This window comes from Panthera onca, chromosome D3 (assembly GCF_046562875.1).
Source record: "Panthera onca isolate mPanOnc1 chromosome D3, mPanOnc1 haplotype 2, whole genome shotgun sequence".
NCBI lineage: Eukaryota > Metazoa > Chordata > Mammalia > Carnivora > Felidae > Panthera > Panthera onca.
In genome coordinates, this window is record NC_138350.1 from 34,966,478 (window position 1) to 34,993,095 (window position 26,618).

The 26,618-nt window shown below is 43.9% G+C and overlaps 1 protein-coding gene and 1 long non-coding RNA gene across 2 annotated transcripts; one reads left to right on the forward strand and one right to left on the reverse strand.

The window, feature by feature from the left end:
• Positions 1 to 26,618, reverse strand: RAB12 (RAB12, member RAS oncogene family). Its single transcript, XM_060613274.3, has 6 exons — positions 26,085 to 26,618; positions 11,503 to 11,563; positions 4,706 to 4,844; positions 3,355 to 3,444; positions 2,643 to 2,747; positions 1 to 1,236 (listed from the first exon to the last, which is right to left on the reverse strand). Exons 1-6 carry the CDS (start codon positions 26,593 to 26,595, stop codon positions 1,123 to 1,125), a joined length of 1,020 nt encoding a protein of 339 aa, XP_060469257.1. The 5' UTR covers positions 26,596 to 26,618; the 3' UTR covers positions 1 to 1,122.
• On the forward strand, positions 18,803 to 19,330 carry LOC144613846 (uncharacterized). The gene is made up of 2 exons (XR_013551281.1): positions 18,803 to 18,908; positions 19,141 to 19,330. It is a non-coding gene; the product is annotated as an uncharacterized LOC144613846 (long non-coding RNA).

Sequence of the window (26,618 nt, forward strand, 5' to 3'; positions counted from 1 at the left end):
TCATTCATAAATACAAAATTTTATTTGCACTTCATTAGTGTAGAAAGACCACAATGCTTTTCATATCACAACACTCAAGACACGCCAAGTTATTCAAATACATAATTACTTATTTACCTTGACTAAACAGTGCAGTTTTAATAAAAGATATACCAAAGGTAGAGTTCACAAATCCATTATCAGACCAAAAAAAAAAAAAAAAAAAAAAAGAGGAAAAAAGAAAAAAGAAACACAGTCTAGGCTTAATGGGAATAAGCTTCACCATAAAGGGGAGAAGTTTTACCATTACAAAGGTATAGAATGTTCAGGTAAATACATGTATGTTCTTTGATATAGTAAAATGTATCTCTTTAAAATTCCTTTAAACAGGATTTGTTTAGGACAGCAGCGTTGTTTTAAAATCTTCTTCTATAGTTTCAAAAACACTTCTTTCTTTATTGAATCTTTGTAGTTCTTAAAAGCACAGGGTATGTCCGTTAGGATACCATGAGAGGGATTCTGCGGCTGCAGGACCAAGTCGACCCCTACCCTCTAACCAGCGACACTCTACCGTGACATAACATCAATAAATAACCCTCGATGATGGCTAGGAACGCAACTCTGCCTGCGGCAGAAATACTCCCATACTTCAGAGATGCTACGGCTGAGGGGAAAGGTCTTGTGCATAAAGAAAAAGCACTTATGATAGCTTTTTTTTTTTTTTCCCAAAAAGTCTTTAGTTTTACAAATTTTCTTTAAAACAGTAAGCGAAGCACCACTTTCTTTCTTCTTATCAGAATATCTTCTGTCCTCCTAATATAATTAACGAGGACAATTATATTATTTATTTCAAGAAACATTATACCTTTCATTTCTCCCATTCTTCATATTAGAAGTACTATGTTTCCCAGTATATGTACACTAGAGGCTGGGATAATGGATGAAATGTAATAATTTGGAGGGAAATGTGGAATCGATAACCAAAACTTACCCAGGATTGCATATCTGCATATTTACAAGTTAGTGTGTAGCTCTGACTTGGATTACAAAGTGCGAAAGGAAATTGTCAAGATGATTGTAGTGCAGAAGAGAACATTTTCCCCTTTCCAGGAATCACTTCCACTTTGTCTCCAAAGGAGCAAATCAACAGCATCGAACGTGTGGTCGAGGTGGAGGCAGTTCTGGTGGAATCTCGGGTTCTGGTTGTAATGAGAGGATACTATTGGACAACTCGTTCCTTAAAATATCCAGAGGCATCTTAAGGATAAAGAAAAAAGACAAGTGTATTTAACCATGCAGTGTGTATGTAAGTGCTCTGCAAATTATATAAGAAAACAAAGTATTTATATTTGTATTTTTTTTTAAGTTTATGTATTTTGAGAGAGAGAGAGAGAGAGAGCACGCGCGCGTGCAAATGAGCTGGGAATGGGCAGAGCCTGGTGTGGGGCTCGATCTCCGGAACTGTGAGATCATGACCTGAGCCAAAATCAAGAAGCAGATGCTCAACCGACTGAGCCATCCAGGCGCCCCAGAACAAAGTTGTTTTTATATAAAGATCCCCAATCATCAAAGTTTAATTAGATGTTCAAATATAAAGGCAAAAAGTGAAAACCAGGTTCAGGATACTTCGTGTCACGGCACTAACACTCCCCAGCTTACATCATACCCTATGGTAAAAGAAACCAGATGGATCTCATATATTTTCCCAGAACCTAGTAATAATGGAAACTTAATGCATTAAAACAGAAAAAAAAAAATGTTCTGCATTTGACTATGGTTTCTTTCACTAAAGAAAAAACTTCTCTTGGCAATTACATAAACAATGATTTTATTTAATTAATTAATTAAAATGGTTATATTTATTTTTGAGACAGAGAGAGACAGAGCATGAGCGGGGGATGGGCAGAGAGAGAGAGACACACACACACAGAATCCGAAGTAGGCTCCAGGCTCCGAGCTGTCAGCACAGAGCCCGATGCGGAGCCCAAATCGTCAACTGCAAGATCATGACCTGAGCCAAAGTCAGACGCTCAACCAACTGAGCCACCTAGGCGCCCCTAAACAATCATTTTATTAGAAGCTTCTGAATTATGCTTGAACTAGCAGATTATATGTAGTAATAGCATATACACTTACGGAAAGTTTCTTACTAAACAAATCTTTGAATGTAAGCCTACAAATGCTTGAAGAAATTGGTGTTCAATGAAGCTATCTAGCAATTTTTCTGCAACTGGGCATCACGGAAGGCCTGATTAATGGAATCATTATGCTGGGGAGCATAGCACTGAGGGGGAGGCAGGGCCCAGGGCTTTCTCCTCCCCGAGACACCCACAAGCTCCAGGAGGTCCCCACTGTCTTTATCCAATTCTTGAGGGAAAATGGGAAAAAAAGGAAAGCAAATGTCACATAAACACGAAACACCGTTACACCTGCTCCAGTCACTTCACCAAACCACGTTTAGGGTTCAGCCAACCTGCGCACCACACTGGACACGGAGAGGCCCTGGGCAGGACACGGCTGTCACCACAGCTGGATGCCTCCAGCCTTAGAGTTAACCACCTCACCTGGTTCTTCAGCCCCCGAATAACTACCCTAACTGCCCTCTCTAAAACATCACAGAGGGAACAAAGAATTTCAGATGAAATATTTTCCGGATATTTTACCTTTTTCAGAATGTCATCAACAAGCTTCAGAAATATTTCGTCCACGTTGAAGTTGTCCTTGGCACTTGCTTCACAGAACCGCATCCCAGTTATCTGCTGTGCGAACTAAGAATACAGATTCATTTTCTCCTGTGTGGGGTGCAGTGTGGTCTCGTGTGTGGCCAGGTGGCCCGGGACTGGGGGAATCACAGCTTTTTGGGCTCCCTCTTTCAGGGAGGGGCGGGCCAGAAGGTTTGTGAAGCCCCATTTAAGCTCAGAGTTCACTGTGCCCCAAACCCCTACATGGTAAGTTAACAACACAAAACAAAATCCCTGACGTGATGACGTGATGCTGGGACCTTCAAGTCGAATTACTTGCCCAAGTTTCTAAAACTGCGATGCATCTGACATTCAAAATGTGAGTATCACCGATTCCCGAAGGAAGGTTATATAATACATGAGAGTAAATCATGAAAGCAATTTTACGGCTTAGGAAACGTTTCTCTGTAGCAAATGTCAGAACAGATAATAATGCAGTGTATACTGATGCGGACAATTCTCTCCCCACTTCGAAATGCTTTCTAAAGCCTCCTGCTCCTTCCAATCCAAACAACTGAGAAGAATGTGACTGTGTTGTTTCATAATTTAAAGAAATTATTTAAAGACAAAAAGTCTATCCACTGCTAAATGCAGCGTGGACAGTGACGTCCCTTCTGCTCCCCACATCTCTCACCTTCTCTCCCTGCTGCCTGGTGATTTCTCGGTCAGTTTCACAGTCCAGCTTATTTCCAACTAGGAGAAGTTCTGCATCCTCTGAGGCATACTGTGGAATTTTAAAAGAAGCTCCATTTCAACGATGGGCAGTCATACACTGACAGGAAACGTAAGCCAACCTGCTCTGTTGCCACCATTATCTGTTCATCCCCTCCCCAAATCTCTGAGCAGCTACCCTGTCCCAGGCAGGACTGGTTCAGGTGGGGTCTAAGACGTCCTCACAGGGCTCAGGGCTTTAGAAAGCGATGGGGTAACAGGCATTAGGAACCACAACCTTCTGAGCCTTTGACCAGTAATTTCTAAGAATCTCTTCTAAGGAAATGGCTCACAAAACAGGCACAGCTCTATGCTTAAGATGGTCATCAACTGAAGAGAGTCCGACAAAACAGATGGGGAATGAAATAAGTCAAGGTACATAAAAAGAATGCAGCCATTAAAAAAACAAAACAAAACAAAACTACCCATGCCTTAGAAGAACATTAATAGGACAGGAAGGCTGGCCTGACAGAATATTCAGGGAAATAAGCAGGCTGTAAAACTACATGGAATATGGATTCAATTTGGTTTTTCAGAATGGTGAAACTTTTTTTTTTTTTTTTAAGAGAGAGGGAGTAAGCAGGGGAGAGGAGCAGAGGGGGAGAGAGAAACTTAAGCAGGCTCCATGCTCAGTGTGGAGCCCAACGTGGGGCTCATGACCTGGGATCACGGCCTGAGCCGAAATCAAGAGCCAGATGCTCAACTGACTGAGCCACCTAGGCGCTCCCAAACTATACATTTTTAAATTTACTTTCATGTTTGATTCCCCGAAGTTTCTATTGTGACAGGTATCATTAATCCCACAATCAGGAAAAAAAAAAAGTTAAGCTACAGTTCTAAGTTTTCAAAAAATATAGGTACGGTAGGACCTCTCTTCAAAAAAGACTAAAGTCTCTTGAACAACTCATTTAATTTTGCATATTCTACACAATTACTTGAGACAGGTTTGCAGCAAAGGCACCTGAATGGTGTGACGTTGGCCTAGTTACTCCAGGGTCTCCATCTCCTTATCAGACAGTGATGTATGGGTAGGGGAACAGTGCCCACCTGACGAGGCTGGTGCGGAGTGAGCATGGGAAATACTCAAGAAACAACAGCACTTACTCATAAAGAGGTACGCAGCAAGAGTCAAATATGAAAGAGGGGAGAGCATTAGATCTCAAGACCCCAGCAGACTCACAAACTGAGTACCTAATGGGGCCCTGAGGCTTGAGGTCATTGCCTTTCAGTCTATGGGATTCACCTAGGTTCTCAGAGGAAAACAAAACACCTACCTTATCAATCATCTTCATCCATTTTGGCAAATCGTCAAAAGTCTCCTTCTTAGTGATATCATATACTAGTATGATCCCCTTGGCACTTCTGTAATAAGCTGAGGTAATGCTGTTGAATCTCTCCTGCCCTGCTGTGTCCCTAAGAAACAGCAAAAATCAGCTCCCAAACAATAACCAGAGGGAGCAACTCCACCTTCCAAAGCAAAAGGGAGGCTCTTCCCCACCCCTCTGCAGGCTGCTTCTAGTCCCATCCATGCACATGCATCATTATTAGTGGTGAGGAGAGGAAGTTTTTCTGAGTTAGTTACATTCAGACAAAAACAGAAGTCCCAACTTCTCTCAAACCGAGGTTTTAAAAATAAGAAAAACAATGTGTAAAATGACAGAAAGAGCTACATCCTCTTCAAACCCTCTTGCTTTTTAAAAGTGATCTCTGTGCCCTGTGTGGGGCTCGAACTCACAACCCTAAGATCAAGAGTTGCGTGCTTTACCAACTGAGCCAACCAGGTGCCCCTGCAAACTCTTCTAACTGGCATCAATGGTTGTATCTGATTTTGTAGAGAAGCTGACCGAGAGTCCATCACTAGTGAAAAATATAAACTCAGGGTAGTTATTTTCTTAATCCTTCTAAAACAGAACAAGGGGTCAAAGGGGAAGGGAGGAGACATCAAATAGGTTTGTAATACAATAAAGCTCATTATTGTCTGCTACTAAAGCTAAAAGTTGTATTTATTCTCCAGGCTGAAGTCGATCATTTCAACATAAAGGATGATGTAAGCTTACTAATAGCGTATAGCAGCTGGCTGAGACATATTTTCTCCATCTAATAAGCCAAGAAACTGCTAAAAACCATCATGTATTTATGAATGAGCCCGACACAGCAGGGCTTCTGATGGGGAGACGAATGTCTTTAAAGACAATCCATAATTTAGCTTTTCCCAAAGAACCTGAACTCACAGCATACTCCTGGGGGTCACGTGAGACAGGCGGGTCATGGTGTACTAAGACGGGGGCAATGCAGCAAACAAACAAGGTTCTTCACTGCAGGGCCATTCAAGGCCTCCACGTGACTTTGAGAAGTGGTGAGAACGTGCAGATTTTCCCAAATGCAACTGATCAAAGACTACTTCCCTTCAGGTGCGCTTTGTGGGGCTGTATCCCTAAAATACTCTTTGGCAACGGGGTTGTAATTTATGGCTTTGTTCAGACTGGCTTTGCCACCAAATTAGTTCCCATTAGCGATGGCGTTATCATGCCAAATAAACAAAAGAGCTTGTTGTCAAATTCATCTTCGCATGAAGCAAAGCCGTTTGCTTTGTTCCAGAGGATATAAGAATCCCCTGCTGCTTCTGACTGGAAGGCCCAAGAGGGCCAAGGCTGGTCTGTTTCTGTCCAGCAGGGTCCGGCAGAATGCCTGGTCCACAGCGGGCCATCAGTAAGCCTATGCTGAACAAAAGGTTACCGATTTAAAGTGTCGACGCTGACGCCACTTCAAGGCAAAATAAACTTTATTTTTTGACCGAGAAATGCCAAACAAAACTGGAAAATTGAATAGGATAGATGGGGACTGAATTCTTCAAGATTCCTAAGAAACCCTGAAGACCACACTAATAGGCACTGCACCTTGAAGGGAAGTGAGAAGGAATGGGTTCAGATACCATTTCATTTACATGAGGAATCAATGAATACAATTCTTTTCTGGAATCCTACGTATATAGGGGTATAATTAATACTTATGAATCAACAGAGAGTTCAGTCTTTCACGGCATGGTTTTCCCAGTCTATCACAGTTATGACTTGATCAAATTAGGCCTTTTTGTGTTTTAAAAAACACATTTTTCTACTTTGAAAAGTAGAATTGTTAAAACAATATAGCTACACCACAAATTTAGCAATTAGATTTAAGACCTTCAAGGAACATTTTGGGAATTATGTAGTTTAATAAGCCTTTACTCTAAGCAACTTTAATCTGGCTATTGAGTGTAACTCAGCTGACATTAATTTCTATAGACATTCAATGAATTAGAGTCTAGACAGTGGGGGCTCAAAACCAGTGAAATTAGAGATAACAGACAACAATAAAAAATTACTTTTATTTAAGGTGGTAAGAAGACTTGGCATGAAATCTCTCTTTTTAAAGAGTTTTGGGTATAAAATATAGTATTGTTATCTACAGGCACAATGTTGTACAGAAGTTTCTAGAGGTTTTAATAAAAAAACTAACAGTTGAAGAATAGGAAGAGTAAAGGGCATTTTTGTTTTTCACCTTTTGAGAGAGAGAGACAGAGAGACAGAGGGAGGGAGGGAGCGAGGGAGAGAGAGAAGATGCACACATGTGGGGGAGAGGGAGGAAGAGGGAGGGAAGGAGAGGGAGGGGAAGCAAGAATCCTAAGCAGGCTCCAAGCCCAGTGTGGGCCCAACATGGGGCTCCATCTCACAATGGTGAGATCATGACCTGAGATGAAACTAAGAGTTGGACGCTTAACCAACCGAGCCACTTGGCCGCCCCTAAAGGGCATTTTTCATAGTTAAAAACACTTGTTGCCTGAACGCAGTTAGCAATGTTCAAAACATTAAGAAATTAGCAGTCTCTGCTGGCTTTAAGTCAGACACAAAAAAGAGGGCAGACCTCAAAATGCAAAATCTGAGGCAATCATTCCAACACAAGTAAACGAACCAGTAAGTTCATTTACAAAAACCCCAATGAGGAAACATTCATCAGTTCACCACTCCCATTTAATGTCATTCTTTAAATTCCATCTTTTGCCTGGCTCTGAATGCTTGAGGTAGAAAAGCACCTTCCTTTGAGAGACTGTTCCGTATTTCCAAAATATGTGGCTTGTACAAATTTGTTTTCTTTTCCTCTCAAGCTCCTTTTTATTTCCCCTGCTAAATTATCTGTACCACATATGGTCACAGAATAGGGAAATGAAATGCCAATGCAGTTCAACAAGAATTTATTACATACCCACTCTGTACCAGTACCATAAAAATCCCACACAAGTTCCTGCTTCTCAAAACCGCACATGCTAATAAGACACCAATGCACTGATCGTGCTTTTATCTTTCTGTGAAGATGCAGAATCCTACTATTTCCCCTCTTTATCTCCATAAACCCGAGTTTTCATTACAATGATAAAGAGCTGATTTCTCGACATTTACAGTGTATTATTGCAGGGAAAATTGTCACCTGCTGCAGCGGGAATATGAGGTGATCATTTCCCTCTCTGCTTTTGGTGCAAACTGAAAGATTCCTGCAATTCTGTTTCCCCAGTTTCGTAATACAACTGTGCTTTGAAAATTCAAAGATTCTTACTTGTTGTATTTAATATATCCACTTAAAGATGTAATTAGGAATTTGCAGGGCAAGGTCCTGCAATGTGCATGAAATGTCCCATCTCTTCCAGGCAGAGGATGAAAAACGAGCCTGATGTTGACATAAGAATGCTGGCAAGATAGACAGGGATGATTCATTTTAATTCTGCTTGCCTAAAGGTAGGAGACAAACGTCATAGTTCCAAAGTCCATTTCGACACAAGAACTCTAAGTCCCTGTGTATGATCTTCAGGATGGCATTCGGCATTCAAATGTAAATTCATGAACCTATATTCTAGTCGACACATTTTATTTTAGCTACACTTACATAAAGGTCTTTTACACACACATGAAGAAACATTTTAGATGCAGAGATGAGAAAATGGGTCCTTTTTCTGACCACGGATAATCAAGGAACTGAAAAATGTGGCCATGACATAAAAACGTGGCATGAAAGTGTGACGAGGCCGTCCGTAGATTTTGGTAACTTACACTTTTAGGAACCTACGGTTAATATTTTCTCAGATGGAAATCGTCACGAAAAAATGCACTTCTTCCAATCAGACCTCTATGAAAACCGACTGGGAATGTCCATGGACTGACATTCTAGAAAATCAGAGCACAGCTATTATTAGCAGAGCACAGGCTACTGAGGCTCTTTGAAGAGCCCTCTCCAACTACACTGGCTCCTCCTGGGCCCTCAACTGTGACAGTAAAGTGGTGACAGCATGCCCGCGACAAAGCAGACATGACAGCAAGAGTACAAGCACCGCTTCTAACTCTGAAGTAACTCGTGTTATTACTTTAAATCGTGAACCACGACTCCAATACTTCCTTTCTATCTACTGCCTAACAACGAAGAAAATGTTTAATCCTTTACGTAAAAAGCTTCAGAAGACAACAATCTTACTTTGAGTGTTGTGTGATTAACAAGTGGCAGGCATTTTTTTTTTTTAATTTTTTTTTTTTTAATGTTTATTTATTTTTGAGACAGAGAGAGACAGAGCATGAACGGGGGAGGGTCAGAGAGAGAGGGAGACACAGAATTGGAAGCAGGCTCCAGGCTCTGAGCTGTCAGCACAGAGCCTGATGCGGGGCTCGAACCCACGAACCGTGAGATCATGACCTGAGACGAAGTCGGACGCCCAACCGACTGAGCCACCCAGGCGCCCCAACAAGTGGCAGGCATTTTGTGGATACGTTATTCCCTGTTGAAAACCCCTTTGGGAAAAGAGAAGTCCTTCCTTCCTCACTGACTCATTGGGATATTCCCTGTGTGAAACCTGTAATCAACCTTTAAATACACTCACTGAACCTCATTTTTCTCCCTCAGTTAATATTCTTCGAAAGAGTCAAGGAGAAGCAGAGGAGTGGCTCTGGGAAACGTGGTCACATCCAAAAGAAACGTGGTTCCTGGGTGTCCTGTACATTTCCCGAACCGCACCCTCTCGCTTTTCCCCGCAGGGTGGGGTTAAGGCGAAGCCCTCTCAGATCAGATTCAAAGGCGCCATGGTGAAATTCCACAAGTACCCAATGTCAGCAAGCACAGAGTCTTAGTGGGCTGAGTTCCAGGGAGGCACAGGACATCTGGACATACTTTTCACAGGTCAGATTACTACTGCCTGAGATGAAAACTGAAATATTAATACAGTAATTAAGGTATGTCTTTTTAGATAGGCCCTGAGGTCATCCCTTAGACACTGCTGTCATTCAGTAAGCAAGCTTCAGACATTCTAATATTAGCCACATAAGCCTTTATTCAGGATAAAGTATCCTTCAAAAAGTATCTCCCCAACACGTGCTAGGTACAGAGGTAAACATACTCTGGATGATTTTTTTTTTTTTTTTTTTTTTTTTTAACTAGGCTTCATGCCCAGCACCGGCTTGAACTCACCACCCTGAGATCAAGACCTGAACTGAAGTTAAGATTCGGAGCTTAACCGACTTAGCCACCCAGGCGCTCCCTGGATGATCCTTTTAATAACGGTCTTTTACCTTGAGAAACTTAACAGAAGACCATGGGGGAGGGGAAGGAAAAAAAGTTAGAGAGGGAGAGAGCCAAACCCTAAGAGACTCTTAAAAACTGAAAATAAACTGAGGTTGATGGGGGGTGGGAGGGAGAGGAGGGTAGGTGATGGGCATTGAGGAGGGCACCTGTTGGGATGAGCACTGGGTGTTGTATGGAAACCAATTTGACAATAAATTTCGTATTAAAAAAATAGGGATTGCAAAAAAAACCCCAAAAAACAAAAAAAAAATGGTCTTTACCTTAGAGAGCTTACAATCAGAAACAACAGCACGTGTAAAAGATCCTCTGTTAGCTCCAGAGTTCAAAAAATGGGCAGCAACGTACAAAGTTTGCGGACTTTCCAATCAAGGGCTAATAAAATATATCCACGTTTTTTGTCATCAAGTATTTAGACAAGCCTGTTCATGTGTCGAAATCAAGCCAATAACCCCCAAACCCAAACCGGCCTTGAAGTGGGGGAGAGTCACAGGAGACCAAACGAAGACATTACCTGGGAGCCTCCAGGAGGCGGCAGTGCGCTCGGCTGCAGCCGGGCCCCACCCAGGGCACGGGTGAAGGATGAAGGCATGGCACTAACACTCAAGCATTAGGTGACCGATGATGCCACAGATGAGGCAGCAAGTAACGCGGATGAAAAGCAAACACACACATGGTGGACAAACACTCAGAGCTGAGCGGACCTGCAGAGGAGTTAGTAGGCTGAGTACACAGCAGCTGTGATGTTAAACACAAGAGGGCGGTCTCGAACCCCTCAGCGGTGCCACGTTTAAACCGCCACCAGATCCGCGCTGCACCCCGCAGGTCGGTCTCCCGGGGGGAAGGGGGTGGGGGTGGGGGGACGGACAGCTCCCAGCGCCGCACAGCTGCGACACGGCTGGCTCGGTCGCCCAGGCGTGGTGCCGCGACAAAGGGGCTTCTCTCCGGAAAGTGGCCGCGGATTCACACCCAGCTGGCACCCGTGGGGCTTACGTCACGTGCCGCCAGCCACGCGTCCAGTGGGAGCATGCGTGTCGCACGGCGGTGCTCACGCTCTGCCTGCCCTGGGCAGTCCCCCAGCCGTCTACGGGGGATCTGCCTTGAAACTGCGCGCACCCGGTTAGGGGCGTGCTGGACTTTCCTTGCGGGCGATCAAATAGTAACTGGAAAAATGTGAAAACGCGCATTTGAGCAATCATCTAAGCGATGACAGTTTTGCTATTATGTCAAATGCTTTGAAAAGAGGCATCGAGGCTCCAATCATTAAAGTTAACAGTGTTCTTTCACTGCTCCCCATGTGCAAATGAAATATGAAATGGGCAGACGTTTCTAAATTTCCTCATTGTTCATTTTATTTAAAGATGAGCAAAGGAGAGGAAAAGTAGGAGAGGCAAGCCAGCTTGAACAGTTAATTGTATTAGACAGGCGAACAGACTGTGAACACACATGGTGTTACTGGGTGCACATCCCCACTTACCAGATCTGTAATCTGATTTTCTTTCCTCTTAGCTCTACGGTTTTGATTTTAAAGTCAACACCTGTAAATAGAAAGAAAGAAAGAAAGAAAGAAAGAAAGAAAGAAAGAAAGAAAGAATAAAATGCAGTTTGCCATAAAAAGAATCTTATGTGTATATTTTGTATCATTATCAGTAAGACAAAAAACCTGGTGTACTAAATCCCAAAAGGAAAAGCAGAAGTCCACCAATGTCTATGATGCTCAGTCTATATTTCCACATACAAGTGTACAAAGTCAACTTGTGTTTTACAACGAAGTACCTACATAGCATTTGCTGATCGTAGTATGATTTATTGCTACCTCAGTTTAGCATAAAAGCCATTTAGAAATTAGCAATTATGTTAACAACTGAATGGCTTTAAAGAATGATATATTGGGGAGAATTCTTACAGGAAGTGCTGGAAACTGAATCTTGAGTTCGAATAGCCTTAGTCTGGATTTAGAAATCACTGCATTGAGCTCTGTAGCATTCACAAAGAAGTCAGTTAATATGTAAACATTACTTCTTTATCACATTGTGAATAGCATGGAACAGGAATTATTTTTAAAAAACTTACTCATAAAGGTTAACATTCTCAATTTTAATTTTGATTCATTTTAATTCTGAGCAAACCGTCATGTATCACTCACTATCCTTTCCTAATTCAGCCCTTAAAGCTTCAGCTGATTTTTTTAAACCAAATTTTCATTTGTATATGTAACCTTATACAGGTCTCAGTTATAGAAAACTTGTACATTTCTAAACAATATTTTTTTTACACACTTTTTGTAACTGAAAAAACAAATCAAAGGGATGCTCACTAAACTGGAGTCAGAATTACTCCCTACGGGAACCACTTCCTGCCTGTCTCAGGATCCGGCATCACAGTGCTGTCAGGCCTTTAATGGGCAGGGGCCAATGTCCTCCAGTGAGTGCTACAGGACAGCATGGGGGTAAGGACCCTACTCCCAGGCTCTCCAGCTCACGGATTTGATGCAACACTGCAAAGTCAGATGATGTTCTCAAGGTGAAGTGAAAGACATGTGACTGTGTTTTATAATTAGCAACACACTGCAGACACCAGTGCAATACGAAAGACATGTTTACAACCTGGGGAGGGGGGCGGGGCACCAGCCCTTGGTCTGTACAACAAAGAGAAGTTGCAGGAATATAAACAGTCACAAGAGAACAAAGCTAGAGAAATACTCTGCATTTCAATTCTTAATCTCTTATACCAGACATAATTTCAAATGTCACAGAGAAAAAACTGGTTAATTCAATTTCACTTTCAGTTCTGGAACCGATTTGCTCTTCAAAGTCAAATGACACTCTAAACCAGCCTAGAAACAGAAAGCATGTTTGTGCATTACCAATATCTTCGGAGTTCCTGAATGACGCAACCACAGGGAAGAATGTAACTTAAAGTGATACTCTACAAGGCACAAAAAACAGCCTAGAGATATTTGCTAATAAATTCTGATTTTAAACAGGCACAGCTTAAAGACAAAACACTGGTCCTCCTGATATTAGCTAAAGTTAGGGCCTCCCCACGTTGCTCTGTGATGGCAAACTACAAGTCAAATTCATATTTTTGTCATGACCAGTATTCTACTTTACTTGTATCCAGTTTGAGGTTTTGTTGTTGTTGTTTTTTTAAGTTTCAGCTAAGGGGACTGTAACTTTTGTAAAACGTGTCACAGTGGCTGCTACTTTATTAAAAAGAATTGGCAGATGAAACTTCTTTTGTGAGCTCTGCTTCACATCAACTAAAAGAATCCCTTGAAACAGCCAGAGTCAATAATTTTTGTTTTGATTAGGCTGTTTTTGCTTAAGGATTATTCTGAACCCGAACATGTCAGACACTTTCTACCTACTTGAACGATTTATACAACTTTCACAATCCTACACCAGGACTCTTTTGTAACCACCAAGTCTAATGAATAAGAGTAAAAGCTAAGGCTGTTAGTGTTCAAAATCAGGAAATAAGTGGTAATGTTATCATCACGTGATTATAAACAGGTTACTAATTTTAATAGGACAACAAAACAAAGACGAACCCACAGCGAACAGGATTAAGAGTCTGTTGAGCCAAGAAGACATCTATCTAGTTTCGGGCACATGGGTGGATTGGCTGGTTGAGCGTCCAACTTCAGTTCAGCTCATGATCTCATGGTTAGTGGGTGCCAGCCCTGCGTCAGGCTCTGTGCTGACAGCTCGGAGCCTGGAGCCTGCTTCGGATTCTGTGTCTCCCTCCCTCTCTGCCCCTCCCTTGCTCATACTCTGTCTCTCAAAAATAAAAATAATGTAAAAAACAAAACACACAAAAAAGACTATCTAGTTCTAGTGAGTTGCTTAATGACAACTTCACTAACAACAGAAAAATAGTCTAAATCTAAAATCCCATTAAAATAGCCCTCTCTCTTAAATGCAATATCCTTTACCACATTTAACAGCCACTCAGTAGCTTGTAACAACTGGAAACTTACTCTAACTTATGGCTTGGAAACACATACTTGTATCAGAGTATACAACCATTTCTAAGAACATTACATCAAGTCAAAAATCTCTTAAGGTTGTCTATCTTAAAAATTTGCATGCCACAGAAATTATAATGATCCTTAATAGAAGATATTAGGTCATCTGTAGCCTCAGATATTCAGTGATTCATTTTAGGAAAAGTCAGCACAGAGCTGGCCTTGAGAAGGAGCTCCAGGGACCGAGGTTTATAAACAGGTAAGGGACAAAAAGAATGGCACGCCCATTTCCGGCCCTTGCTGAAAACCCAGTTTCCTACAGGTAACTTGACTACCAGGGGAAGCAATCAGCCCTACCATCGGTTGATGGGGACAGTCTCTGCCCTCAAAGGGCTTAGTCATACTGGCCTAAATCGACACCCCATGCAGTTGGCAAATAAGTGCCTTTCTCTGCTGTTCTCTCTTCTTAGAGAACCTCCTTGTCTTCCCAGAAACCTCTGACAGCCCAGTTGATTCCCAATCTGAACCCGGCTGCCTGCCCCACAGTCCCATCTGTGTACGGTGTTCTTGGACCTGAACTTTCTCCTGGCCCTTATCACAACATTCCTTCTTTGCTGTTTGGTGTCTCCCTGAGGGCACAGTCATGCCTGACTCCCTACAGCCTAGGACACTGCCTGGCACACAACAGCAACTGGGTAAATCTGATGTATGAAAGCCACCCTCTCTTCTCCATCAAATACTAGATACGTAAGAAGAAATGCTGACTATTTTGGGGAAAAATTAAGGAAATTTATGACTGTTTAGCAAAAACAAAACAATAAAACTCACACAAAACACTTTAGAAGAAAGGAGAGGCAGATGCTCTGAGTGTCTGGTGCCCAGTACCCATAGGTCATTCCAGAAACAGAGTATTTCATTTCTCCTACAATTCTTATTGTTGACGGTAAATCCTTAAAAGACGGGGCAGTCTTTTTTAAAAAAAAAAAATTTTTTTTAACATTTATTCATTTTTGAGAGACAGAGAGAGACAGAGCATGAGTGGGGAAGGGGCAGAGTGAGGAGACAGAGAATTGGAAGCAGGCTCCAGGCTCTGAGTTGTGAGCACAGAGCCCAACGCGGGGCTCAAACTCACAAACCCTGAGATCTTGACCTGAGCGGAAGTCAGACGCTCAACCAACTGAGCCACCCAGGCGCCCCAGGGCAGTCTTAATATGCTTATAACTTCTCCCTCCATACACCCACCCCAGGGGATTATTATGGTAACACTGGATTCAGTCACTTAGACAGGAAGTGGTCCGCTAAGTGAATTACTCTAGCAAAAGCAGCTTACTTTTCTTGAAGCTTGCTAATGCTATGAGAGTCTTTCAAAAAATATTTTAATCAGGGGTGCCTGGGTGGCTCAGTTGGTGAAGTATCCGACTTTGGCTCAGGTCATGATCTCGAAGTTCATGGGTTCAAGTCCCGTGTCGGGCTCTGTACTGACAGCCCAGTGCCGGGAGCCTGCTTCGGATTCTGGGTCTCCCTCTCTCTCTCTGCCCTTCCCCTGCTCATGCTCTGTCTCTCTCACTCTCAAAAATAAACATTAAAAAAAAATTTTTTTTTTTAGTATTTTAATCATAAAGAACACAGGTTATAGGGGCTATAATTCCTATAACAATGGGCACAGATGGCTCTATTTGAGTCACCACGTCTCCTTGATCTTGTTTTCTTTTTTAATTTTTTTTTAACGTTTATTTTTGAGAGAGAGAGAGAAAGAGCGCGCACGCAAGTAGGGGAGGGAGGGAAAGAGGGGAACCGAATCTGAAGCAGGCTCCAGACTCTGAGCTATCTGCACAGATCCCCATGCGGGGCTTGAACTCATGAGCCATGAGATCATGACCTGAGCTGAAGTCGTATGCTCAACCGGCTGAGCCACCCAGGCGCCCCTTGAGTCTTGTTTTCCTTTAATAACAATGATAGTGGACGTCTGTCAAACGCTCTGTGCTGACATGGGATCCTACAGCAGCCCAGTCAAGTGAGCACTAGTGTCCTCCTTTTACAGAAGGAGACACCAGAGTGGAGACAGGATACGGTATTTGGCTGTTAAGGTCATATCCCATGCTAGCTAGCCGAGTGGCAGACCTTAGGTTCAAATTTGTAACATTGCCCGCAATGAAAAGTTGTTATGCTAAGAGTCAGATGCATGAAAACAAAAGGAAAGGTGTGAAATGTTCTGTGAATGACCCAGAACCACACTGATGGAGATGTTTAAAGAACAAAGCCTAACTTTACACTTGGTCTTCTCTGCATTTGTTTCCCATAAATCTTAGCAAATAGCATAAAGGGCTGGCATAGGTACTGCTGATATGACTTCTAAGATCCCCTTAAGGCAAAACAGTTCTAAAACAGGACCGTATTTCTTCCTGCTGGGCCACAAGAGGTTACAAAAGTGAAAATGGCAAAAATAAACAGAAGCGTCTTTCTTCACATTCCTTTCCAGAAAAAAGCTAAATAAATAAAAGCAAAAATAACACCGTGGTCCACACCTGTGATTACAGCCGAATGGACTGCTCTTTTTCTTCTCTGCCCTGCTTCCCTCCCCCTCCTCAAAGATCTGATTTTTCTTTACCTAACACTTTTAGGACGTTGAAAGATTTCACAGACTTTGGAGTAAGTCTCAATTCAAACGGTGGCTGTCATGTTACGGACACTTCATAATAACTATCTTAAGTTCATACAGTGGCGTTTCTTCCAAGGACATAGATTCTATACAGGGTCATCCAATTTGGGACATGGTCTTTCTACTAAGGGGGAGGATTTCCAGTGTTTTCATGGCGCTGAGTGAGAAAGTAAATTAAGAAAGGAGTCAAAGTCACACGGAGGGAGGTAAATTTAACGCTGGAAAACAAGTCACTTGAATGCATGTGGGGCCAGTCTTCTGCCTAAACACCACCGGCCAGGGAAGAGTACAACCTAAGTCCCCACGGGAAAGCACCACATAAAGAAAAGGATTCAATAACATAGAGACTGAGTGCTATGACTATAAAACACTCTGATCGGCTCAGCAGTAGGTACTGTTAGGAACACAGGAAAGTGATGGTAGGACATTAAAAAAATGCTTATCAGGCCTGAGGACATCAAGCATCCATCCTAGGAGTAAGATCTGCTTCTTCCTCCCGCAAAGAAAAGACTACACTGCATCTCGCCATCCCTGACACATGCAGCACGAAGAGATGGCACTTGGCTGGACACCTGCACCACGAACTCCACGAGACAGGGAGGAGTCTGAGGCGATCGCTTCAAAGGAGAGGCGGGAGGGAACAGAGCGTGTGCCCCACAGAGCCCGTCAGAACCGGCAGGCGGCTGCATTTTCACGAAGTATATACATTTAGGAAAGCACTTCACAGAAAGGGTCTGTTCCCTTCGTGATAAAAAGATGAAGAACTCTTCTATGCTGCTTCCTACGCCTCAGGTACTATTCTAAGGGCTTTATGTCCATTAATTCACTGCAGTGTATGCACTTGCCAGTTTTATGAGGCAGATATTATTGTCCCCATTCTACAGATGGAAACACTGCAGTCAGAGGGGCTAGGAGCTGCCCAGGGCCACTGAGCAGATGCGTATTAGAGCACCGATTTGAACCCGGCGGGTGGCTCCAGGCTACTCTCTTACCTCACCGGGGCAGCCTCATCTGATAAGAAAAGGATAAGAAAAGGCTGCAAGATATAAAGCTATCTTTCATGGTAAAAAAGTTCTGCATTGCTAAGGAAATATTTTTAAAAACTAAGTGAGGTCTCCTGGTGGCCTTGGACCTGCTGTTCCTGCACCAGGAAGCCTTCCTGTGCTCCCTGGTTACGGACACACATACCCCTCTCTCAAAAGGTGGGGACAACGTGCCTTGAGTCACGACAGGAAGAGAATATTGAGGGAGGGGAGGAGAATCTGAAAACAAACAAAAAACAACCAAAACCTTAGATGATTAAAAGTGGATCAGTAATATTTTCCTCATATGCAAAAAAACATTAACTTGACTACTATTCAGATTGGGTCCATAAAAATGCAGGCACTGTCAGATGCATTTTGCCCTTCAGCCAGGTCATGTGTTTACATTTTGATTTTCATATTCACCTGTATACATTTCGGTATGTATCTCTAAAGGATAAAGATTCTTTCTTGGGACTGTTTCATCTATGAGACACTTTTTTTTTTGCATCTATGGTATACATTAGGAGGAGATGGGAACATAACTGACATTTATAATTGTCCCTTCCAAGCCAGGTACCTAAGATATTTCATCTCCATTTATTCCCGCACGTGAGACGAGAAAAGCGTGTAAGTCCTTCTTATTTCTTTTCATGAGTGCGGAGACAGAGATTCAGTAGCTCACTAAAGACACACAGACAGCTTGTGGTAGAGGCAGGACTCACATCCGGGACCCCGTATCGACCTCTTGAAATCACACCATTGGGGTGGGAGGCAGAGAACGGTGTCTAGAAGGAGGAGTGGCCAAGGAGAAGGTGGAGTGCTTTCCTTTAGAAGTGAAAATTAAAAGTGAAAATTTGATGGTAGGTGTGATGGGTTAGCAGTCAGCCAGAAGGGGGGCTCTGGTGCCGCATGCCTGAAGAGGGAGAGGAAGCACGTGAATGACAGAGCTCCTGGTTTACAGAGGCCTGTTCCATCACCGGGTCTCCGCTTAGAGGGTCCTGGATCCTAAATTAAGGTGGGCAAACCAGGAGAATTTGATTCATCAGCTACTTCCGCCAGAAGCCCGCTTGAGGTGGAAATAGAATCTGTTTGGTTTTAAAACGAAGAAGGCATTACATAAGCACCACAAACCAAACATTGGAGGCTGTCAGATTTGGAGGGGAAAAGGTTTTCAATGGAATCGAGTGTTCTATTCAGCCGGTGTGTTTTCTGGTTTTAAAGGATAAAGGGTTTTTGTTTTTTTTTTATTTTTTTTTTTTATTTTTGGGACAGAGAGAGACAGAGCATGAACGGGGGAGGGGCAGAGAGAGAGGGAGACACAGAATCGGAAACAGGCTCCAGGCTCCGAGCCATCAGCCCAGAGCCTGACGCGGGGCTCGAACTCACGGACCGCGAGATCGTGACCTGGCTGAAGTCGGACGCTTAACCGACTGCGCCACCCAGGCGCCCCAAAGGATAAAGGGTTTTGACAAACATAATCACATTCAATTAAGGGCACTATTTGAGGTCCGTAGTTTGGTTTTCCAAATGTCAAAGATGTGCGATAAAAGGACAAAAGGAGCATAATCAATTTCTTCCTCTGTTGAAGTACAACAGCATATAGCACTTTACCTCTTTTCTGAGGTTTTATTGTGGCTCTTTCCATGACTCACCTGCCCTTCTGAAAAAGGACAAGGCAGGTAAGGAGGTGTTAGCTTTGTGCCCTTTAGAACAGCTAGCAGAATGGTGTCTTACAGAAAAACAAACAGCCTCCTGGATAACACCTACTGAGTGACTAGGCTATACGAAGCTACATTTTCTTTATAAATTCCAACAAATGCTTCATTAGAACAATGTATCTGGCACCCAAGGCTGGAGAATAATTTGGACTTAGCAGTTCTCAAAGGAACCTACTCTGCCTTCTGAAGCCAGTTCTAAGATCTGCTAACAGATTGCTCCTGGCAGATTCCACGCGGCTGGAGGGAGAGAGGCAATCTCTAAGAATCTGGATCTCTATCATGCATAATAAAACCTTTCTTCTTCAGTGCAGAACAGTGAAAGAAAGGCTGAACGCACTTAAGCCAGGTCTCTAAATAGATTTTTATTCAACCTGAACAAGCAGACAACAACTAAATTTCCATATTTTCTTTGAAAGCTAACTATTCCACAAAAAGGGACGTACGTGGTGCTCTGCACAAGCCTATCCGTTTGCACTGAGTTCATTAAATAAATCAAGCTAATGACAATGCATAGCATCTGCTGGTATAAAAACGAAATGTTAACCATTCGCATCTGTTCCTCTCACACTGACATCTCCCTGAGTCATCGTGTTACATCATTTTGGCAGAGGAGTGAGACAGCACTGGAGAGGCTCGGTGTTGGGCTCTTGGGGTGGGAATTCTGGACAACTCTCCTAATTCTCTTCTAAGTGAAGCAATTAGGCAGATCAGCCATGGCATGGAAGACTGCATATGAGCACACAAGAGCAAAATAAAATACACCATTTGGAATTTTAATCCAGTATTAGATGCTCATTCTGGGATTTCCAGCAAAGATGTCTGACCTGTTTCCAGAATGAAGTACAAGCAGCTTCCAGGCAATGGAAGCAGCGGTTCCACTGCTTCCAGGTAAAGCCGACCAGACCCCTGTGGGCTGCATTTCCCCCATCATGTCCCCTAACATTCAAGGCCAGACCCACAAGAGCCGCTTCTGCAGGGGACTTATGCCCACCTGCTTCCTGATAAAATGCAGCCACCTACCTGTACCACTGAGCTTCCCTGCCCATGGAACAAGCATCCTCAGTGCACCTTCATCTTAACTCTGGACAAAAGGGAGGAGTCTGGCAAAGAGAACACAGGGACCATGGCCAGTAGCTGAGGGAAAACAGGCTCCAGTAAAGCACCATCATCTATGACCAGTCACTCTCAGGGGCCAGCCTGTGAAGTCTGATGTGTTGATGTGCAATGAGAAAAATGAAGAGTGGTGAGGTTCTCGGAACTAAATTCAAAGAACTTTTTAATCCTGATAGTCTGTCTTTCCTTTTTTCTTTCTTTCCCTTTCTTTCTTTCTTTCTTTCTTTCTTCCTACTGAAAAGTTGCTGACAGCAATTTAAAAAATGTCTTTACCTGGCAAAGTAAAAGAACTGGCAATCCTAGGTTGGCTTCCAGCACTCTAGGGGAAGTTTTACTGCCCAGGAAAATCAGAATTCTGTTCTAGACTGCCTTACTCCTACTTCTCCTCCTATATTCATATGTATGAATATATTTGAATATATATGAATATATTTTATACATATATATACGTATAAAATGTTGGAACATTTTAATAGATATGCAAAAGGCTGAAGATGCTCGAATGATCGAATATTTAGGTAAGAAATACAATTCTTAGAGCATATGTTAAAATCCAGAAGGCAAGTGACAAGTGATGATAGTGGCATAGTTTCAGAAAAGTCAATTTCATTGATACCATATATCAATGACAGCACTATCTTCACAGGCCTGCAGGGGGCCTCGATTAAGTTGTGAAGGACTTCATGGTGTTTGATTTGGAGTCACAGAATTTTCACCAAGCAAAGTAACTTTAAATTTCCAAATAAGCTAAGGAACAGTTAGAAAGAACTCACTTGTAGCAACCCTGGCCCTGATCACTTGCTGACCAGCTGTGACATGTGGGTAAGTTGCTTACCTCTCTGGGCCTTTGCCTCCGTATCTGTAAAATGGGGATACATTTCAGGATTGCTGTGAGGATTAGACAGTGTCCCTTTTGCTGGCACATAGTAAGTGCTCAACAAATAGTAGCTACTACTAATAGAATGTTACATTTTATAAGCACAGACAACTAAATTACTTATCCAAAGGCACAAGCTAGTTACTGACAGCCTAACTCAAAAGCCCAGGTTCCTCATTCATATGCCAGTGTCTTCTCTAGAATGCACTGTTGCCGGTGTGGGGGTGAAGGTGGGTGAAATCATTTCAATTCAAAGTTAACAGTTTCCAACAGTTATACAGAAATAAAACAAGTGCTGAGATATATAAAATTTAATTGATTTGTTTCCTATATGTCAGATAGTTATAAATTTCTATAGCAGAACTAACTTGTTTCTATTTCCTTAAACGTCAAAAAAACTCTACTGCACTTTTAAAGGACCTGTCAAATTATGCTAGTTATATCAGATTAATTCAATTCCATGAGTACAAAATCCCACTTGAAAATAATACTCCATCCTAGACAATTTGCATTAAGTAAGTCAATTAGTAAATAGTCTTTCTAGCTTTTTATACCCTGGTGAACTTTGTGTTTTTTAAACCAGAACAAACAAAGAAATCAACATTTGCTCATTTATAATTTTATGAACTCCCTTGGGATTTCAGCTACAATCTTATTTATTTCTTTAAAATTTTTTTATTTGACAGAGAGAGAGAGAGAGAGAGAGAGAGGGAGAGGGAGGAGAGGGGCAGAGGGAGAGAGAGAACCTTGAGCTCAGAGCCCTACACAAGGCTTGATCCCACGACTTCAGCATCATGACATGAGCTGAAAGCCAAGAGTTGGATGCTCAACTAACTGAGCCACACAGGCACCCCTCCACTACAATCTTCTATAAAAAGTTCAAGTGAACCTGATTCTCTGTAAAATGCCACGCACAGAGCCACTCCTGTAGATTCTGAATTACACGAGTCCTTCACTTTAGTGACCCACCTGGGCTGGCGCATGCTCAGAGACTCTTCCCTGCCATGCTGTGGGGTACGGAGTCATGAGGAGCACACATCTGCAAGCCCAGACAGGGTAAGGGAAAGTCCTCGGTGGAAGAGGCTCTTTCTCTACGTGGATCCAATGTTACTACTGAAACTTGGAAAACTGGCCTCAGAAGCACAATTAGCTATGAGCTCACCGCTCAGACGTAGGCCTTCAGGTCAGGTGACCACAATTCCACACCACACCCAACACGACATTTAAACATCACTTTTCTTTGTGTGTGTTTCTGTTTTAAGTTTATTTATTTACTTTGGGAGAGAAAGAGACAGAGAGAGAAAGTGAGAGTGAGAGAGAGAGAGAGAAAGGGACAGCGCACTAGTGGAGGAGGGGGCAGAGCCCTTTGTGTCAGTGCAGAGCCCGATGTGGGGCTCGATCCCACTAACTATGAGATCATGACCTGAACCAAATTCCAGAGCCAGATGCTTAATGGACTGAGCCACCCAGGAACCCCAAAATACCATTTTTCTAAGGCAACTTGCAGAATGAAGCATTCCGATTAGGAGGAAGCCTCCCAGACACAGCCCTCTTCTTAGGTTCCCCCACTGGAGGGGCTTCCACTGTGCTCCTGGAGTATTTCATACACATTTCCACCACTGCTCTTACTAACAGGGGCATCTTGCTCCCCACAGGCTCTGAGCTGCTTCTGGACAGAGACCGTGTCCTGCTTACCACTGGGTAGCACAGTACCTCACACCCAGTAGGAGCTCAGTAAATGATCTGATAGCTGGAAGGAAAAAAACACAGGCAGGGATTGCAGGGGGAGGGGGCAGCTAGTTAGCATTCTTCAGCTGTCTTCATACTCTGGATCAGACCACAGGTTATCAACTTTCTGTGAACTTCCCACAATTATTAAAAACTTATCGAGTCAAGTACTATAGGCTATGTTTGGAAGAAACAAAAACCCAACTGCACAAGGAACCCTGTGGTGGTGGCAGCGTGGGAGACATGTGAAGTGTGTATATTTGTTTGTTAAGGGGACAGAGAACCAAACTGCCTGGTTTCCTTGCCTCCTGTTTCTTCATCATTCCCCAATAAATATCCTATGTAATCCTGCCAAATTAGTTTCGCTGTCTCCATGCCAATGCTGTATTCAGAGGCCTTTCCAACTCTAGTTGCTATGGGATAAGGCCCATGCTCTTTAGCATGGCAGTTAAGGTCTGGAATCTTCAAGCATTATTCCCAGGGTCCACTAATGAGTCTTTTCCAGAATGTGTCTGTGAGATGATGATTTATACTAAGAAATATATATTTGGTCTTTGTCCCCATTCCAGTCACAGAGCTCCTAGAACCCTTGGGATTTTCTAAGGAGAAAATCATAAAAGTATCTTTTGGTATGTTAATGAGGTTACTTTTAGAATGCTCCCAGAGGTGACTTTCAGAATGTTCCTCACCAAAAGATGGGGGCTGGTCAACAGAAGAACTAAGTGATTAGAAGGCTGGAACTTTTGTCCCCCACCCCAAGGAGGGAAAAGGGGCTGGAGACTGAGCCCAATCACCACTGGCCAATGATTTTACCATGCCTACATAATGAAGTCTCCATAAAACCCAAAAGCGCAGGTTCCAGCTTGGGGCTGGTGAACACGTGGATATTTGGGGAGAGTGTCATGCTCCGAGACCACATAAACACCGGGTCCCTTTCTGAATCACGTACTTTTATGACTCACTGGTAATCCAGTACACAGAAAGTTTCTCTGAGTTCTGTGAGCTGCTCTAGCAAATTAATCAAACCTAAGAAGGTGGTTGTGGGAGTCTCTGCTCTATAGCTGGTCAGTCAGAAACACAAGTGAAAACCTGCATTTGTGACTGGCTGTGAAGAAGGGGGCAGTTCTGCACAACTGATCTCTTAACCTGTGGGAGTGGGTTCCACTGTGGCCCCTGCTTAGAAAACCCTTATTCACCCCTTCGCTTTCCCACTCTAAAGTACACCTTTGTCCATTTCCTAAACACCCCCTCCACCCACGCAAGCCCTCATCTAACCACCCATAATGCCTGTGCTGATTTCTCTTTATCACCCGGTACAACCCGATCATCCCTCATTTTTATATATTTTGAAGTGTGCAGCCATGAAACACTGATACTTCTGAATTGCTTTTAACTCTATCGACATCAGATACTAAAATAACAATGTGAAACCTCATTCGTTTGTTCAATTCTTCTACGTGATCCAAGACTGGATATTTAAAACAGGTATAGTTATGTTACTGAATTTTAATATCCTGGTCCCAAGGGCGTCATTTTAAAAACAAACGGTACAGAGAGCACAAATATTTCTCAAATAATCTATTCCAAAAAAGCAGAAAGGGAAACACTTCTCAAAGGCAGAACAAAAAAGACAACATGAAATTTGGGGGGGTTAATTGTCCAATAAGACACTGAAAATGTAGTAATGTCTTGTTATAGGACATTTAAAAAACCAATTCATCCCCAAATTCTACCGTGGTGGCTACCACTAGTTACAAAGCTAAATATGTGTATAAGTATGTGGGAAGATACTTTTAATTCTGTATTTCACATTTTAACACCTGTCAATGTTTCTTGGACCTCTGGACCTTCTTGGGGAAATCCTGTATTGCCTATCACTGAAGATGACTGCCCTTTACTTTGAAGAATTACCTCATCTATGGGGTTCCCTAGCTTTGACAGCTTTAAGGGGTTTGCCATAGAAACAACTTCTACCCACACCAACCTGACCAACCTCAATGCCAACTCCTGTAAATCCAACTTCGTTTAAAAAAAAAACAAACAAAAAAAACTCCCCTGCAGTTTCGATTTTAGATCCCGAGGACAAAATAGTTTCTGACCTGGAGAGTTACTGTATTTACATCACCGTTGTACTTCACCCACGGGGAGGACCCTGGCACACTCCTCCCCATTTCTGCAAGACCTAGGGTTACGTGAGGTCATGAACAAGTACAGCTGAAGTCCCTCTGTCCCGCATTCACAGTTACTACAAGAAATTTAGCGTAGTTTTAGTCTTAATATTCTCCCCAGATCCTCCACAGGGAATTTCAAGCTTCATTATTTCAGCGCATCAGAAAATGGGAGTTCAAAATTAGAAAATAAGCCCTGGTTCTCACAAGGCACTGCTAAGGCACCAGAATTGGCCATAGATGACCCACTTTGGCTATCTGGCCAGGGGCACAGCTTCTGCACTGCCTGCCTGCTTCCCACATCGCATTACCTTTTTTCTTGGGTGAGTAATGTAAGGGGCAGGAGTTTCCGTGGAGAGATTCTCACACTCCCTGAGAGCGGAACAGGACCAATGTATCACCCTGGTCTCATGACCGGCTCTTGGGGGGTGCGAGAGGGGACGCTGGTTCAATAACCAGCTCGGATCAGGGACGTGGGAGGGGCATGAGGGGTGTGTGCCAGGCGAGGATGGAGGGCCTCGAGGCCCCAAGGGCAAGTGTGCGTGGAGACTACACGAAAATCTCGGCCTGGCTTTGGGAACAGGATGGAGGGGCTTCCACTGGGACCGCCCCTCCCCCTAGATTTCACCGAGAAGCCCATCCTCCAAATGCAAGGCCACCCAACTGGAGAGATAAAGGCTCACGGACGCGAAGAGAAATGAGGCCGGCAGGGCACAGGGCACTAGCCCTGGGGACCGCGGGAGGGCAGAGTCTGCGGCGGAGGGGCCCAGCTGGGGTCTGGCCCAGCCCCGGCGCCCTTACCCACGGTGGACTTGCAGGCTTCGCAGAAGGTGTCGTCGGTGAAGCGCTCCATCAGGCTGGTCTTGCCCACGCCACGGGAGCCGATGATGATGACCTGCAGCTTGAAGTCGGCCGGCCTGGGGGGCTGCTTCCTCCGGCGAGCCTGGCCGCCCGACAGCGCCGGGGAGCCCGCGCCCAGGCCGCCGCCGCCCCCGGCCCGCCTCTGCAGCGCGGCGGCCGGATCCATGCACGCATACGGCTCCCGCTCGGCCCGCCGCCCGCCGCCGCCCGCTCCCGGGCCGCGCGCCCCGGGCCCCGGCGCCCCCTCGGCCTCCGCCGCGCGCCGGGGGTCGGCCCCGGGCTCGACGTCCGCCCGCTCTAGCGGCCCCGGCAGCCCGCGGATTCCGCGCTGCAGCTGTGCCTCCGGCCGGTCCCCTGCGCCCGCGTCCAAGCCGCCGCCGCTGCCGCCGCCGCTGCCGCCGCCGGGAGAGGAGGAAGGGAAGCAGCTACTCCGCAGCAGCGGCAGCAGCATCCCGGACGAGGAGGGGCAGGAAG